The 16724-nt window shown below is 40.5% G+C and overlaps 1 protein-coding gene across 1 annotated transcript in view; it reads right to left on the reverse strand.

Annotated features, from left to right (window-relative positions):
- The window catches only part of atp8b1 (ATPase phospholipid transporting 8B1), a 33037-nt gene that overhangs the window by 10826 nt on the left and 5487 nt on the right, over nt 1-16724 (reverse strand). Inside the window, exons 2-13 of the mRNA XM_010754731.3 lie at nt 9593-9778; nt 9233-9330; nt 5820-5933; nt 5500-5598; nt 5361-5422; nt 5084-5156; nt 4275-4345; nt 3688-3770; nt 1577-1735; nt 1087-1175; nt 763-953; nt 479-563 (exon numbers count right to left, since the gene is read on the reverse strand). Coding sequence (XP_010753033.1) covers nt 479-563; nt 763-953; nt 1087-1175; nt 1577-1735; nt 3688-3770; nt 4275-4345; nt 5084-5156; nt 5361-5422; nt 5500-5598; nt 5820-5933; nt 9233-9330; nt 9593-9761 — 1293 coding nt within the window. The 5' untranslated portion in view covers nt 9762-9778. The remainder of the gene's footprint in view (nt 1-478; nt 564-762; nt 954-1086; nt 1176-1576; nt 1736-3687; nt 3771-4274; nt 4346-5083; nt 5157-5360; nt 5423-5499; nt 5599-5819; nt 5934-9232; nt 9331-9592; nt 9779-16724) is intronic.

The following is a 16724-nucleotide window of genomic DNA, read 5'->3' on the forward strand; positions in this document are numbered from 1 at the left end:
TCAAAAATAAACTGGTAGTGGGAATATTATAAGAAACATGCTGCATCATTAATGTACTGCAGTAAAAAATACAATAACATAACATACAGTACCTCTTCACTGTGAAGTAAGACAGTGAAGCTCACAAACTGCAGACTTTTTAACAAGCTTCAAGAAATGAAGCATCTGACATTAAATATCATCTGCAATAATATGTTACGTTTTGGTATATTTAATATTTTTTGCACATCAGTGAATCAATTTCTGCTTCAGAAAGATTATTTGTCAGTTAACTTGGTGTCAGCATTACTGGGAAATCATTTCAACACTTCTTGACTGAGAAGCAACCAAAGAATTCTACATGTGAACTCTGCTTTGTTTTTGCATCATCAATTGTCCTGATCGATTGTTTGATCGATGGCTGATTGATTGATCACAATTCTCTGGTTCCTTCTTCCTTGAAAAAGTTAAAAGGATGATAAAGACAGTAGTAATATACCTTTGCTGGTGTGTCTTTCTCTGAGAAATACATCTGCAGGTCCCAGTTGATGAACTTACTCTGGCCCAGACGGATCACCTCCACACTGAACACAAAGCAGACAATCAGGAGACGACACAGACAAGTTTTCTTTTTTTACAAACCCAACCTGTGGCCAGGTACTGCTGCTCTCTGTTTGAGGCGGTTATTGGAAGATTTAAAGCAGTGCTATGCAAAAGGAACATGAGATACAAACGAGAACAGGAGGAATGTGTGAACACCGCCCAAATATGTGTTTAACTGACCTGACATATAGTGAAATGGGCACCATGGTGTTTAGGACGATGATGTATCCCCAGAAGCTGAGGAAGCCTCTGTAGGAGGCATCCTGGTCTTTGCCGTCGTACAGATACCAGGCATGGGAGCCGACTTCCTCGTACCAGAAGCTGTGCCCGATGGCCAGACCTGCTGCCACCAGGATCAGCAGCACGAAGATCTACAGGGAGAGGGAGGCAGAAACACAGTTATACACCCAATAAAAACATTCACGTAACCAGTTTTCAAAACATCACCTTAAATAAAAAAACATTAAGAACATGCCGATGTTACGATTAAACTTAGAAACTTACTGTGTAAACCATGTAGTTCATCAGCTCATCAATTTTAGTCCTCTTGAACCTCGTCTTCCCGCCGTTCCTCATGATTTTGGTGTCGGCTCCTATGGTAACATATCAAAGTGGTAAATACTAGACGTTGGTATTGGCCATTATTAATCAGTAATCAATAATATTCAAAATGTTTACTATCACAATTATTTTTTTCATTTTGGCATCCAAGAGAAATGAATGTTGATTAGGACTGCAATAATTATTTTAGTTGTGAGTTTTATTATTTTTCATTTTCCTTTTTCAATAAACTGTTGAGTCTATAAAATGTTAGAAAAGAATGACAAACACTCAGCACTAATTCCCACTGTAGAACCTAAAACCAGAGAATTTGGGACTCAATTTTCATTCATTAATTGACTGAATTGGTTTTTTTTTTAAAGAGAATTTATTTTTCTATTTTACATAAAGTTTACCAATTTTAAATAAGCTTAGAGAGTTCCAGGGTTCACACCTGCGTAGATTACCAGCCCGTGACACTCCTCTGTGTTCCTGATCTTGCAGCCTCGGAGCAGCATGTTGTCCAGGTCCAGAGGGTAGCGCTCCCTCTGCCACAGCATCGTCCCCACGAACTTGTCCAGGCGGTTGTTCGGCTCTTCGCACTCGATCAGAGCTTTAGGAGAAATTAGAAGGTCACGGGAGGAGGGGGGGGGGGTTTAGTTACGCAGCACACAGAAGAGCGAAAACAGGGTATGTTTAAAAAGTGAACTTAGAATTTATTGAAAACCACCTGTTGACATTTCTATTAATCTTTTTAACAAAAAACTAAATAGCTCAATAGCACAAACATGACGTAATGGAAACTCAAACACACCTTATCTTTATCTGTGTCTCCTGACATTATCAGCTGGGATGGGAACCGGTTCTAAATTGTCCATATCATCAGAGCTTATCATCATCATCAATGATGTCATGATTGTCTGACACTTGTGATGTGTCTGACAGTAACGGCTTCAAACACTGCAGGAGTTCCACTGTTTCACAAACAAGCAGCATTTTCTGTTCTGAGTAAACATCATGTGAGCAGATTCTTTAACCTAAATAAAAAATGAATGCTGTGCAAATGTTTAAAGATGGAAACTTAGAACCGGTTCCAAATTACACTACAAATAAAGCACAGCCGAGTCACACGCATGCTTTTTTCCCTCTCCTCTGTCTCTACACACTGTTCAGAGTTTAGTTATTCCTTTTCATGCTGGTGTAGATGTCTTCAATCACTCTTATGATTATTATTAGGGGAAAAAAGGAGAAGACACAAACCAGCAGTCCCGGCGATTATAACAGGAAACGTGAGGTCTTTGGGGAATAAAATGGATGAACTGACAGTGCTAGTGAAGACCCAGAGGGAATACCATGAGTGCAGCATCTTTTGCTTCAGTGAGACAGGGCTACACTCGCACTTCCCAGACAGAAGCGTTGAGGTTCCAGGCTACAGTTTGATACTGGGGGGACAGAGACTTTCCAAAAGTCAGAAGAAGAAGGGTGGCGGACTTGCACTTTATGTGAGTGAGAGGTGGTGTAATCCCGGACATGTGAGGGTGAAGGAACTACTCTGTACCCCAGACATTGAACTGCTGGCTGTGGGAATGCGCCCGTATTATCTACCGAGGAAGTTCACGTCCACCATTGTTGTCCCTGTTTACATCCTCCCGTCAGCTGATGCAGCGGCAGCCTGTGAAGTCATCAGCTCTGCCGTTGCTAAGCTACAGACTGAACACCCGGATGCTTTCATTGTCATTATAGGTGATTTTAATCATGCCTCACTGAACAATACTTTAAATAACTTTCAACAGTATATTGACTGCCCCACCAGAGAAAATAAAACGCTGGATCTTCTCTATGCCAACGCCAGTGATGCATATGACATCACAGCTGAGGCTGTGTACAAGAAGGGGACTCTACTTCCTGAGGAAGCTGAGATCCTTCAACGTGTGCAGTAAGATGTTGGAGATCTTTTACCAGTCTGTTGTGGCCAGTGCCATCTTCTTTGCTGTTGTTTGCTGGGGCAGCAGCATCAGAGCCAGCGACACTAACAGACTTGATAAGATCTGGCTCTGTTCTTGGACTGAGACTTGAGTCTCTTGAGACTGTGGTGGAGAGGAGGATGCTGAATATACTGCAATAATATAACTGTTATCCATCATGGACAATGAGCAGCACCCTCTCCATCACACAGTGGACAGACAGCGGAGCAGCTTCTTCCACAGGCTGCTTCAGCTCCGCTGTCGAAGGGACAGATACAGGAAATCCTTCCTGCCACATGCTATTACACTGTATAATAACAGCTAAAAACTCAGCTCATAATTTACAGTCACTGCACATTTCTCCTTTCTTACCTTGCACAAATCAACACTGCCAGTTTGCTGTAGATACTTTTGTACAATATATTTTATTTACTATTGCTATTTTGAGATCTACCTACCTACCTACCTTATTCCTACATACTTTATGTTCAATGTGATTTTTAATATACTCTTACAATGATTTATATTATTCATGTTTGAGATGTCCTCAGTGAGTCTTTGAGTGATTCAAAGTGATTTCATGCTATTAAACTTGGCTCACCATTGAACTCAGCCAGCTGACGTTCCTCCTGCAGTCTCTCATCAGTCACTCGGAGTCCCATCTTAAACTTCAGGTTGGTTTCTCTGCAGGAGAAAAAGAACCCAGAGGAAAGAAAAAAATCACTGTTACATGGATTCAAGTTCATACACTTTGGATTAAGACGTACACTTATCAGAAAGGACTTTGTAAAAAGTGAGACTTCTGATAAATTCATTATGAATTCCCTGATGAAAGAAAAAAAAGAAAGGTGATATCATTTACTGTAAAATTGCTCCACTAAAGACTCTGCATACGTCTGTTTGTTTGATTTAAAGGCGTGATTCTTACGGACATGCAGCCGAGCTGGGCACAGCTTGTTTGGCTTTTGGCAAAAGCTCTTTACACATTTACTCTTGTCTTATCAGTGATTAATCTGTTGACCTAACTCGTGAGAAAACGACTCAACAAACTAAAACTTATCAGAGCAGAGAGCGCTGCTCCAGCAGCCGCTATGCAAAATGTAATCCATTACACAATTTCAATATAGCAAATCAATGCACATATTACAACTTTAATAATAAATTATTTTAAATGATGAAGAGTGTTACCCGTCGAGCTCTGCCGTTTCTACATAGCACAGACTGTTTGGGTTGGAGCTGGATAACAGCAGGAGGTCAGCCTGAAGAGAATTTATAAAAAGAAAGAAAAAAATGCATCAGAAGCAGTAGTCTGATTTAAGGGTGCTGTTGGAGATCATATCCACCACCTCACTGTCAAACCAGAACGCTGCTGCAAATCAGCTGATTTCAGAACTAAATGACAATAATACCATTTCAAATGATTTTATATATATTTCTGTTCAAAATCATTTCAAACTATAAAAGTCACAACTGATCTTTTCATTCCAACACATGGTATTTAGTCTGTGTCCTGATCCAGTCTCAGCTGGGTCACAACACAGCATTCAACTTCATCAACCATTAAATATTACTGGATCATTTACTTACATTTATAATTTAACTACATAATTTTGTTTGGATTTTTTTTATTTTTTCATCTTAGCTCATAAAAAACCTGGATATTTGTCACATGCTTTGTTTTATATCATATATTACTATATTCATGTACTGGATAATAATGTGTTTCTGTCATAATTTCAATAACACCAATAACAACAATTAATCAAATAATCTGAATAGTAATCCATGTTAAATCTTGCTGTATAGTGAACACATACTGTCTTGTAAAAATAATTTTAGATTACAGTGTTAATTGAGAAAACAAAAAATGTTGTTTCAGATTACTGACCATGAGCCTGTAAACACATCTACAGCAGTTAGCCATGTTATAACTAGATAGCACCAGCCAGCCAGTCTGTGTCTCACAGTCCAGCAAAAATTATGCTAAAGCTACCCACCGGAACAAAATCGTTCTTCTTCAGACGGACCACATCTCCAACTTCAATGTTCCTCCACTTTGCCTCGTCAAACCTGAAACAGAGGACCAATCACAGTTTTCATACGTGTATGTCACCATCACTTTTTCATAACACACAAGAACGAGGAAGTTAGAATTTACTTACAGGAACACTTTGTACAGCAGCTGTACAACAAACCTCACATACAGAGAAGATGCTTTGATACACACCAGGTGTTCAGCAGATCAGATTAAAAAATTACAAAATTTGTTCTGACCTGCCATTCAGCAGCACCTCGCACTTCCTGTTGTTGATCTCCTTGTCCATCCTGTGCCGTGCCTGCAAGAAAGAAACATTTACAATAAGAAAATGTAATACTTAATAATGTGTAGTGTGTGTGTGTGTGTCTGTCTTACCAGGTCATCCACCAGGTCTTTGATGGCAGTAACTCCCAGCACCACGACCAGAGGAATCAATGTGGTGTACCAGGGCAGAGTGGTAATTTCTGGAATAATCTAACAAACAACAAACAGACATTTAATGGCACTTAATGGTCCTGGTTCTTTCTAACACTGCATCACCATCAGCTTTTGGTCAAGTATGTGTACATGTGTGGGGAATCAGTTGTTCTAAATTGCTCTTAATGTACTTAGACGTCATGTATAAGAACAAGGACAACAAAGCTGAACAAAAAAGGTCAAGAATAGACTATTACGTGCACAAATCAGAAATGTACCTGTAGGATGAGCAGAGCCAGGAAATAGAGGTTGGCAGCTCTCCTAAACTGCTCGTACAAGTTCAGGGGGATGAAAGTGAGGACGTTGTACTTGTACGTCTTGATGGCGTTTCCCTGCAAACGAGAAATGTGGAGCAGACAGCAATGAGCGCAAAGTCAGTCAAGGTTATCTCAGCCTGGTCTTGGAGACTACAAAATGTATAAGAGACAGTCTGTTACAAACTGAAGAGTAGGATTCAACGTCTTGACTCTTGATCCCTGATAATGAGATCTGCTGCTTGGATTTCAAGAACTTCTTTGCAAGTTTATCTCTTGGGTCTTGTGTGCAATACTAAAATCACTGGAGCACTCTAAAGTTATTCAAGGTGAACTCTTCTTAAAAAGTACTAAAACTCTACTGAAGGTTTAAAGTTGTGGTCTCATCAATAGTTCGTAGAACCCCAGGTTGCCCACAGCCACTGTAATGCTTTGAAAAGAACATGTCAGTCCAATGTGTGTCCGTCAGTCTCATTTCAATAGCTGAGAGGATGCACAGAAGGCAAAGCATCATGGTATGAAAAAGTTAAAATAATCCTAAACTTCAGGAGACTGGCCTCAGAGGCTACAGTTTGTCCTGAATCAACAGCTATTGGTCCAGTTATTGTGGTGTCAGTACTGAGGCGGTGCTGTGTTTCAACATGGGATAACCATCTGAACTCTATCCATTGCAACCTGGTTTCGACTAGGTGCAGATACTGTTCTTGAGCAGAACACTGAAGCCCTACCAGGACCAGGTCTGTTTTCAGTTTGATATCACAGAATAATCAGTACCAATACCAGTACACCACTCACTTGAGTCTAAAAGGTGTTGGGGCTCCAAGTTATTCCACACAAAATTGGGAAAACCATTTTATTATGGGCCTGCCTTTGTTCATGGAGGCATTGTCATGTTTGGTCTGACCCTGTCCTGTTTTAGAATTGGATTTGTTGCCTTGTATGTGAAAATCTACTTGGCAGTAGACCTGATTAAAACTAAAAAGGGTCAAACACAAACTGCTGCCACAAAGTTGGAGGCACAATATTGTCTAAAATATCATTGGATGCTTTCACATGAACGTTTCCCCTTCAGTGGAAATAATGGGAGATCAGTCTAAATCATGAAAACAGTCCCAGAACAGAATGTGATGTATGTGGACATGGACAGGGATTAGATTTTTGATTTATTGAAATGTCTTCTTTCCAACCAAAGGACTAAGAATAAATGGTTTCCAACATAGTAGTCAGTGTCCTGGTTGACTGTGCGGGCGGTGGCCCAGTTTGTGGGGCCATCAGTAATGACCCAGAGCTGCATTTCATTGTAGATAACCATCTAAACTCTGAACACTTTTAGCCTGGATTCTGTGGGACGAACTGCTGTGGTGAAAATCACCTTTTTTTACTTTGTTATATGTAGGACTGTAGCATACAGATAATGACTGTTCAAGTTGTTCTTAACAAATTATGGTGTCAGTTGCGCTGAGTGTAATCTGTCTATTAGTCGGATACAGATCGGCTTAGCTGGACGATCAGGTTTCAACGCTCGAACACAGACGGCACAAAGACACTCCCCTGTTCACATGCTGCTAGAAAAAACAGTCACACCAGCGAGTCGAAGCGTTTGATCTATCAGCTAGAGCTGTAAGTGATAGAAAAGTACAAATTATTTTTTTGCCCTCATGTGTAGAATACACTCTGAACAAAAGAGCTGAATGATAAATCAAAAGTGTGCAGAAGATAAAGAAAGGCCAAGATCTAATTTGGGTTTGAAAGCTCTCCACTAAATCAAGTACAACACCCAGATGACATTCATTCACAGGCATCCACCTCATCACCTTTCGTCTACATCGTCATGCAAAACAAGCAGAGCAGCCCTGCCAAGCCTCAGTAGCTCTCAATGTATTTCAAACATGACCTTTCAGCATCTCAGTGAGCCCGCATGGAGTCAAAAATGACTCAGCAGAAACTGAGAGTCATCAGGAGGAAGCCAAAGGACACAAGGAAAGTTATCAAGTAAACACAGCGGGCTTTCCTTGTTCCGGTTGCAGATCTTGTTATCCCTTAACCTGGGATAAACTTTTAATCACTTTTCTGAGAATTATGGTAAAATGGTAAGTGGACTGTACTTATATAGCGCCTCTCTAGTCTTCCGACCACTCAAAGCGCTTTACAGTATGCATCTCATTCATCCATTCACACACATTCATACACTGATGGCATTGCCTGCCATGCAAGGTGCCAACTGCTCATCAGTTTTAGGAGCTAGCCCATTCATACACACTCACACACCGATGGCGCAGCCTTCGGGAGAAATCAGTATCTTGCCCACAGTCTTGGTATGACCATTAGCTTATGGTGGCTAATGTTGGCAAACTTTAGATATCGACATGTATCACACATTAGTGTATCATATTGATGACTCATAGCCATTACTTATTCTTATTCCTTATACCGACACTGAAGAGTTACCTCAGATGCAAGTGCTATTTTTGTCTTGAGCTTTGACTTCTGCTGTCTTATCTAAACCTTAATGGTTCAGTATCAGGTTCTGGGTCAGGTTCACGCCAGGTTTGGGGTGGATTTTCCTCCCTTTGCGAAGCCACTGATGTCTATTTACTTTGTGTTTACTTCCAGGTATTTATTTCCATAAGTAAGATTGAATGCAGTGCTCTTTTCTAGTTTTCCATTATCAGTGGTGAGAGTTGCCTTAATTGTCACAACATTGCCCAAGATGACAAAGTATCATAGATAAAAACTACAAGGAAATGTTGGCTGTGAAGAACAAGTCTGAATTCTCTCCAGGTCAAATCAATCTAATGGTTGATGGATGACTCTAAAAATAATCAGCACATTGAATAGGCCTTTTAAAAATATGCAAAACACATACTTGCCCTGCTCTTAGGGTAGGGTGTGCTAGCTATGCTCAGCTCTCCATCCTCGTGACTAATTTACGTCAGGACCAACAAGTCCTCAGACCACTCCATTAAATAGCAGATTTATGCAAACCAGTGATGCGCGGGTTGATCCAAATTGAGCGGGTGCCTGCGGGTGTCACGGGTTATCAAACAATATTTTTAATGATATTCGGGTTGCGGTCAGTCAGGTCGTTTGAAATAAAGATGCCGAGTAAAGTTTTGTAATTTATGTAGTTAAAATAGTAGTTAAAAACAGTAAAAAATTTCTGTGAAATACGCAGACTTTATTGGCTGAATAACAGCAGGAGGTAGGTATACAGGAGGTAGAGAAAGTATAGACTACTTTTTAAAATGCGGGTCAGGAACAATATTTCACAACTATTTGCTGCGGTCCGAGTTCGGGCGGGTTAGTTTAAAACATCGGTCGGTGCAGGTCGATCAAACATGGACCCGCGCATCACTGATGCAAACAGCTGAACTTACGGAGTATCTGCTCTTCTTGATGCACAGGAGGACTGTTTTCTGGAACTCTGGCAGGTGGTGATAAGGTCGGTCGTTGGCTTTCACCTTCCATCCCATCTCTGAAAAAGAAAACATGTTTAAAAATGGCTTCCTTAACTATAATGTAATATGTAAAGTGCAGAATAAATGATGTTTTTGATGACAAGCTAGCAGTAGGCTTAACATAATCTGAACTCATTCTGGGTGCACAAACTGATTAAACTGATATCTATTTTCTCAGCGGACTCTGAGAAAGATTGCTGACAAAAGGGATAGCATAAAATAATAAAACAAAAAAATTAAAGAACATGTGAACAAAGAACAAAGAACATAGTGACTCACCGCTGGGTCTAGCTTCCACAGGGACATGAGGGGCTCCGGGTGGCTCTTCTTGTGGTTCTTCTCCTTCAGAGCTTGCGTCCAATTCATCATCTGTCTCGTCGTCACTGTACGGCATGACCTCATCGTCAGGCCCCAGGGAACCCTGGGAGTCTGCACGCCGCCTACTCATCTTAGCACCTCAGGTCTCTGGCAATGAAGAAGAGTTTCAGTTACTAAATGTAACATTAAAATCATTTATATTTGTACAGCAGTTACAGCACAAATGGAGGGTGGTGGGGTTGCAACAAGTATTTAATCCAACAATCTGAGAGTCACAAACGCTTTATCAACTACGGATGGCAATGTCGGTCTGTCTGTTTGTTCACTACTTCTGTTTAGACTGAAATACTTCAGCTTTAAATTGATTGGCAAGAAATCTGATACAGTCATTCATGATTCCCAGAGGATGTATCCTAATGACTTTTGGTGATTCCTAACTCTACATTAATCTTTCAAATAGCAGCAGCAGCAGCATCAGCATCATCATCATGTAAAAATTCTTTTTTGTTTTTGTCTAACTTTTGGTAAATATTTTTTAATAAATACTTGTAATCCTGATGACATGCTCATCAGCCACAGTAGTACTCTGGTTTTAAATGTTGAACGTACTAAACATCAGCATGTTAGCACACATCATACGTATAGTCCAGGACACCCCCTCAGTAACCATGGTTGCAAGTCTGTGTCTCTGAGTTTAGTTCTAATGAGTAATTGAATTAATAATTTTCACACTGGTGAGAGATCCATGAATCGTTTATGAATGCTCAAAGGATAAAGAGAAAAGTAAAGAAACGCTGATGAAAAGATGACAGTCAGCTGATGGCTGCAAGAACACTGACATCAAGTTCAATACATTCAGAAATGACACACTATGCCTTTGAGAACAAAATGTAGAAATGTATCCTGAAAGATCAGACTGCGAAGAGAAAGCACAGGCAGAAAAACAATGCTGATGAATCAGGTCAGATCATTTCTGTTCCGAGTCATTTAAGTCATTAAGTGATCTGCATGCCTGGCTACGGCTGATCAATCAGGTCAGTCTCAGTAGAAATTCATGTCATACACACTGAACATCAACCTTGATCTGTATTATTAATATTCTGTTGACAGAGACAGAAATAAAAAGCTGCAGTTCAGGCTTACTGTTCAATTTGACAGACGGGTTAATGCCAAACCTGATTGGATTTGATTCAGGTGGTGACGTTGCAAGTGTGTGGTTAAGAATATGCATATGTGACTCTGAGGAATGTGACCACACCCTCATGGTCATTACCACCTACACTACTTATCCTGAGCTGTTGACACCGCTTATGAAAATCTGTCTAATCTTCCTGTTTGCATGCAACATAATGAAAAGGTTGGTGTTGTGATATTTGTGCATATCCAAAATCCTGTTTATCTCTAAGTCTTTCATAATCTTTAAACGTAGGTGTGAATGCTCCTAAAATACAAATAATATTGGCATGCCCATGTCCTAAATGGAAAATGCTACATTATGAATAAGGCCCAATTATGACTATCCAAATGTTTACATGACCAGTACCAGATGTGGAATATTGTCATATTCTAAATTTGTGTTACTTTTCAACTGCATACCACCTCACAGACTTTAGCCTCTCCGAGTACCACCATGATGACGGATGTTAAGATACAGCAACATGTGCAGATCTTGTTCAGCTGCAGAGTGTCTGCACAGGAGACAGGTTTATAACTGATAAGCAGATTATTAATGGTTGACTCCTGAACAGAACTGGAGCTCATTTAGTGGGAAAAAGTGTTTTTGAACTATTAAACTTATCTCAACTAAATCATGAATGTACGTGTATACAAAATATTACATGAAATCCAAAGCTTAATTTTAATTACATTACAAAGATCTCATGGTTTATTTTCACTGGAAACTATTCAGTATTTTAAAACAGATTAAAACATTTATATTGGCAAGAGAGTCCGCCACGTAGCAGTACAGGGAAGTTACTGTACAGGGAGTAACATAGTTTGAGAACAGGTTGTGAGGTCAGTGTGAACAGGGAACCTGTTTCTGTTTGTTTTTTGGTTTTGACTGGAAGAGCAGGATAAACCTCCAATAGCTGATTCTCAGGATTTTTTTTATAAAGGAAGTCATCACTCGTAACGCAACTGGCCACAAATGCAAATTCTGACCTTTTAAATGTTCATTGACAAGTCACACACACACACACACACACACACACACACACACACACAACACAACAACAACACCAACAACAACAACAAATAGATCCTTCCATTAAGAACTGTGTGTGTGTGTGTGTGTGTGTGTGTGTGTGTGTGTGTGTGTGTGTGTGTGTGTGTGTGTGTGTGAGTGAGTGTGTGTGTGTGTGTGAGTATCAAAGCCAGATAGATCTTCTTCCTCTGTGCTATAGAGCTCCATGAGAACACCTCAATGAGCCACACCAGTATCTGGTTGGAGAATGTGTTTTCGCTCTTCTCCTGACTGGCTTTAATAATAGTTTGAGTACATTCTAAAGGTCTGTCGATTTGATTGAAGTCTAGCCCATGATAGACAGTGATAGACAGGTGGTTTATCCAATCACTGGCCAAGGATTTTTTAAGCGGCTCCTGTCTTCCAAACTCAGTGCAGTGAGGTTAACGGTGCCCAGCTGTTTGTTTTATAAATTTGTTATTTTTGAAGATTTATGCTTCAGTGGGAACCAGTGTGATGATTGAGGCTCAGCACAGACACAAGAAACCTTGTGAGATACAAAGAAAGAATACATTTGTAATTTTAGACTCAATAAAAAAACATTTATGTCTCGTTAAAATTGTTCGTTTTACAAATGATAATGAAAGTCAGAGCGCTGAACGACCATTTTTGACCCCGTCTCTGTCCTGACAGAGAATGTAACAAATCCGCTGTCTCGCCGGAAATCCCTGAAACATCTGCCTAACACCTCCTGGTTAAGAGGTGCCAAGTTTAATTTTGGCACTTCCTATAAGCTTAATGTTTAATGATGTGAAGGAGCCCATTAGCACCTCTGATAAGGTTCATGAGCCTGGTTTCCGAGAACAAACACACCTAAAAAGTACTAAATGGGAATAGACTGGGACTACGGCACCACTCGACACTGTGAAGGGAGTGAAATAAAAAGAAGGTTTAGAGATCTCCATGTCTGGTGTCTAAATTAACCAAGTATTTTCCTCTCTAGATCAGTTCAACATGTTTGTTTAGCCTAATCACAATTGACCGCACTGCCAGCAACCTCTGACAGTACCAGGAACTCACGGTATCACCTCCTGGACAGAGCCAGTGAACAGTTGAAACAAACGCAGAACAACTTCTATATGTTAATGATATATAATGTTAAGTTCCTGAGGGAGACAAGAAGTCAGTAGTAGTATCTGAACTTTTGAACTCTCCAAATGTGAGCGGAGGAACTGATGAAACCAGGCCAGAGGACACTGCAGTGACTGTTCCTCCTCACTGTTTGAAACAAACACCTCATTCACAGAAACTGTGGTTTGAACAAGCTCCGGCTGGTCAAGTCTGTACATGAAAACTGATTGGCGGGGGGTTGGGTGGGACAGGATTGTAAAGACTGAGAGGAGGAGGGAAACCTGAAATGGTGAGTAAATAAGATGACATCTAAACTCTCAGCAGAGATTTGAAATGAAAACTACAAAACCACAATACTCTAACTGTAGTTGAGATGCAAAAAAAAAAAACAGATGTATGAAGTCAGTTTCCCCAATGTCCAGTGTTTCTGTCACAGTCTGAACAAAGATGGACTGAAGAAAACACCTTCATCTAAAGATAAATGTTACTAGAACATGTGTTATGTCAGCAGCCTGTCAAACAACATGCCACACCAAAGGAATACACAGCCTGAAATAGAGCCCTGCGTCATGCCTGCATTCATCCACAATCTTTTTCAGAAACCTGTTGTCACTGAAGTTTCCTTGATTGTGAAACAGTGAAGAAGAAAAAAAAAAGTCTTTTAAAATGGCTGTTAAGTGGTTAGTGTATAAATCAGACAACTGAATGAGAATAAAGATGAATTAGACAATGTATCCAGCCACTTTTTCATAGTTTCTGAGGCAAAGATGCAAAGATGTAAGGCTGTGCAATTAGGAGGCAATTAGAGGGGGTGTGACAAGTTGGGAAATCTGAACTCCGAGGTGTGTGGGATAACAGGCAAACACAAGCGCTCTCACAAGCGATTCATGTTCAAACAGCAAATTGACGTGTGAAAAACAAGATGGTGATACGTTTTACTCTCATGTCTGTCACATATGAAGCTACAGCAAGCAGACAGTTAGCTTAATGCAAAGCTTGGAAGCAGCTGGCCTGCCCACAAGCACCTCTACACTAATGTTAGAACTCATTTCTTTAAATCTGTATGACAGGCATGAAGTTCATATTTGCTGTTTCTTGAAGCTAAGAGCAATGTCAAAGAACTTCAAGCTAGTGCATCATGGGAGTCGTAGTCAACTCCTACTCCAAAATTATTACGTATGCAGACTTGTACTTTCAACTTATCAAAGAGCCAGAGTTTGTCTATCAGTTTGTTAATCTTTTGTACCAGTGATTGAACCAGGAGAGTTTCATGCCAATCCAAACCGGAGTAATGCTCCGGCTGCGAGCCACGCATCATTGTCTATGAGAAAATGAACTGACTTATCTTTGGAACCAGTGGCGCTCAAAATAGCTCTTCACACTTCACACACAGAAAAAAAACAAGCTGCAGCAGGCTGCAGAAGTCAAGCGAAAAGAACCGTAAGAGGACATCTCAGGGGGAAAAACATCAAGTAATTAAAGCTTAGGGCAAGTATCATATTTATAAGGAAAGTACTTTTGGTCAGACTGAAAACAGCCTAATTAAAAAAGACAAAATCATCTTTCTTCAACACTCGCTGCTCCACCCCCACCACAAAAAACAACCAATCAGTGGCTCAGCGGCAGCAACAGGGCTGCGAGGCTCCACGCATCTTGGAAAACCGGTTTTGATGTCTGGTCTAGGGTGTTACTATGGCTACAAAGAGCAGGGGGAGGGAGGGAGGATGGGGGAGGGATCCTCGGACAGGGAAGAACATACCTGAGTGACGACAGTGAAACCTGAGAGGAGGGAGGAGGTTCAGCTCTCATTGAGGTGAGCAGCTTCAGACAAACAAAACAAAACGTAAGGAGAGACTTTTGTTTTGCCGCTTTAGGCCAGACTCTAAATACAGAGCGTGGAGCTGTGCATATTTCTGTTCGTCTAATGTGTCATACTTTGTATTTCATCTTTCTTGTACTCTTCCTTATATGCACAGACGTATGTGTGTCTAAATGTGTGGATTTGAGTCCACTAGTGTTGTGAAATTAGATGTTTTAATTATGATATTACATTAAGAGGTTGGGTCAGTGGTTCACTGACAAAAAGACTCACAGCAACTGAGTTACAGCCATTACGTGCTATCTATAGCTGCTATCAATGCCTTCAAATCTCACAAGATTGGTTTCACTTAGGCTTCTATCAATTACATTACGGTACATAACAGTAATGTTGGATTCTGTGCATCATTTGCTGTAAATCTCTAAATACTGGCTTATATGCTGAATGATTTAGAGAAAGCGTCTTTCTATGGATGGTATCACTTTAAGTTTGTGAACACAAAAACACAAGAAGGCCAAAAATCCCCCTGTACCCACAGGAATTTCTTCCAGGTTATGGTAGAAGAATTTAGACGAGGATACCTCGGGACTATTCAACCCTGAATTAAGACAATATCTGTTAAATAGGAAAACCGACAAGAAAGGTGTGTGGTTGGGATCTGATGACGTCTGCAAAAGTACAAAAAAAAAAAAAATAGAAATGTGGGCAGTTTTTCAGGGGCTTGCATGTCATGTGACCCAGTGACTCAGTCATATTGCTACACTGGAGAAACGGACACGCCTCTTTTTAGTACTATTTTATATTCAGATTTTTATGGAAAAGTCACTTTCCTCCACCCACCTGTTTGTGTGTGTTCGCACACCATTGGTAAAACTCTCCATCATCATTCATGTCTTCACTTTTCAGGCTCTGTGGCTTTTCTTGTCCTTTTCCTGCATCTACATCAGGATTTTTTACTCAACCACATGGCTCTACAAAAGGTGCATGCACAAAGCCTTTGGCCACCTTTGTCTCAAAGTAAACTGGGGGCCGAGAACAGATCCTATCAGTCAGATTAATGCAGAGTTAGGTTTCTGCAGCACCTGAGGGGAATCTGTTTGAGCTAGTGTCTGTAGCAAACAGGTGGAAAACAAAAAGGAACAATGGATGTCTGTTCTCTAGAGTGACTCTGCATTTTGAGCAGCGCAAACCACCAACTACCCACCACTCTTCTTATCTACAGCACCTTCTACTACTAGAGGGGTTTTGCTGCTGGGTTTTTCCCTTTCAGAAGATGTTCACCAGCATTTAAATGCTGTGTCAAAGTGTAAATTAGAGTCAAAGCATCAGTATAAAGCTGTGCTCAATGTGACACAAGAAGGAAGCTTCCTCATTCATTTCAATGGGACCACTGTTTTAATATAGTGGAGGTTCACATGCACAGTGCACACATGGGAAAATACCATCAACATTTATGTTCAGTGAGACAGACAAACAGTCTCTTGAGTCTTGTTTCTGATAACCTGATGAACATAAGTCAAATATTCTCTCTCTTTTAGCTCCATTTTTGGTCTCCACCAACTCCTCAGGGAAATATCTGGCTCCTTTTATAGCAGCTAAATGTTGCACTGTGTTCACCAGCTCATTTCTAACTGTGTCCGTCTGCTCTTTGGTGCTGGTATCATAAGTTTTTAGAGCTTTCCTACCTGAAAAACAAAAGAAGCTATGAGCTGAAACTCACTATAAAGCCTTGTAAAGACGCCAGGAGCTGCAGAACCAGGTGATAATTCTCTGTAGGTTCATCACTACAAGCAACGCGTTTCACATCGCAAGTGTTGTTTTCACACCGTCATTTGATTCAACGTTTAACAGGAGTATTTGGTACTGTAGTGCTTGAAGAGATGTAGGATAAAATAACTGCCACTGTGATCAAGTGTAAACTGTCTTGCAGCAATCGGAACTGCTCACCTGTACCTGAA

The sequence above is a fragment of the Larimichthys crocea genome, unplaced genomic scaffold, assembly GCF_000972845.2.
Source record: "Larimichthys crocea isolate SSNF unplaced genomic scaffold, L_crocea_2.0 scaffold82, whole genome shotgun sequence".
Classification (NCBI taxonomy): Eukaryota; Metazoa; Chordata; class Actinopteri; family Sciaenidae; genus Larimichthys; species Larimichthys crocea.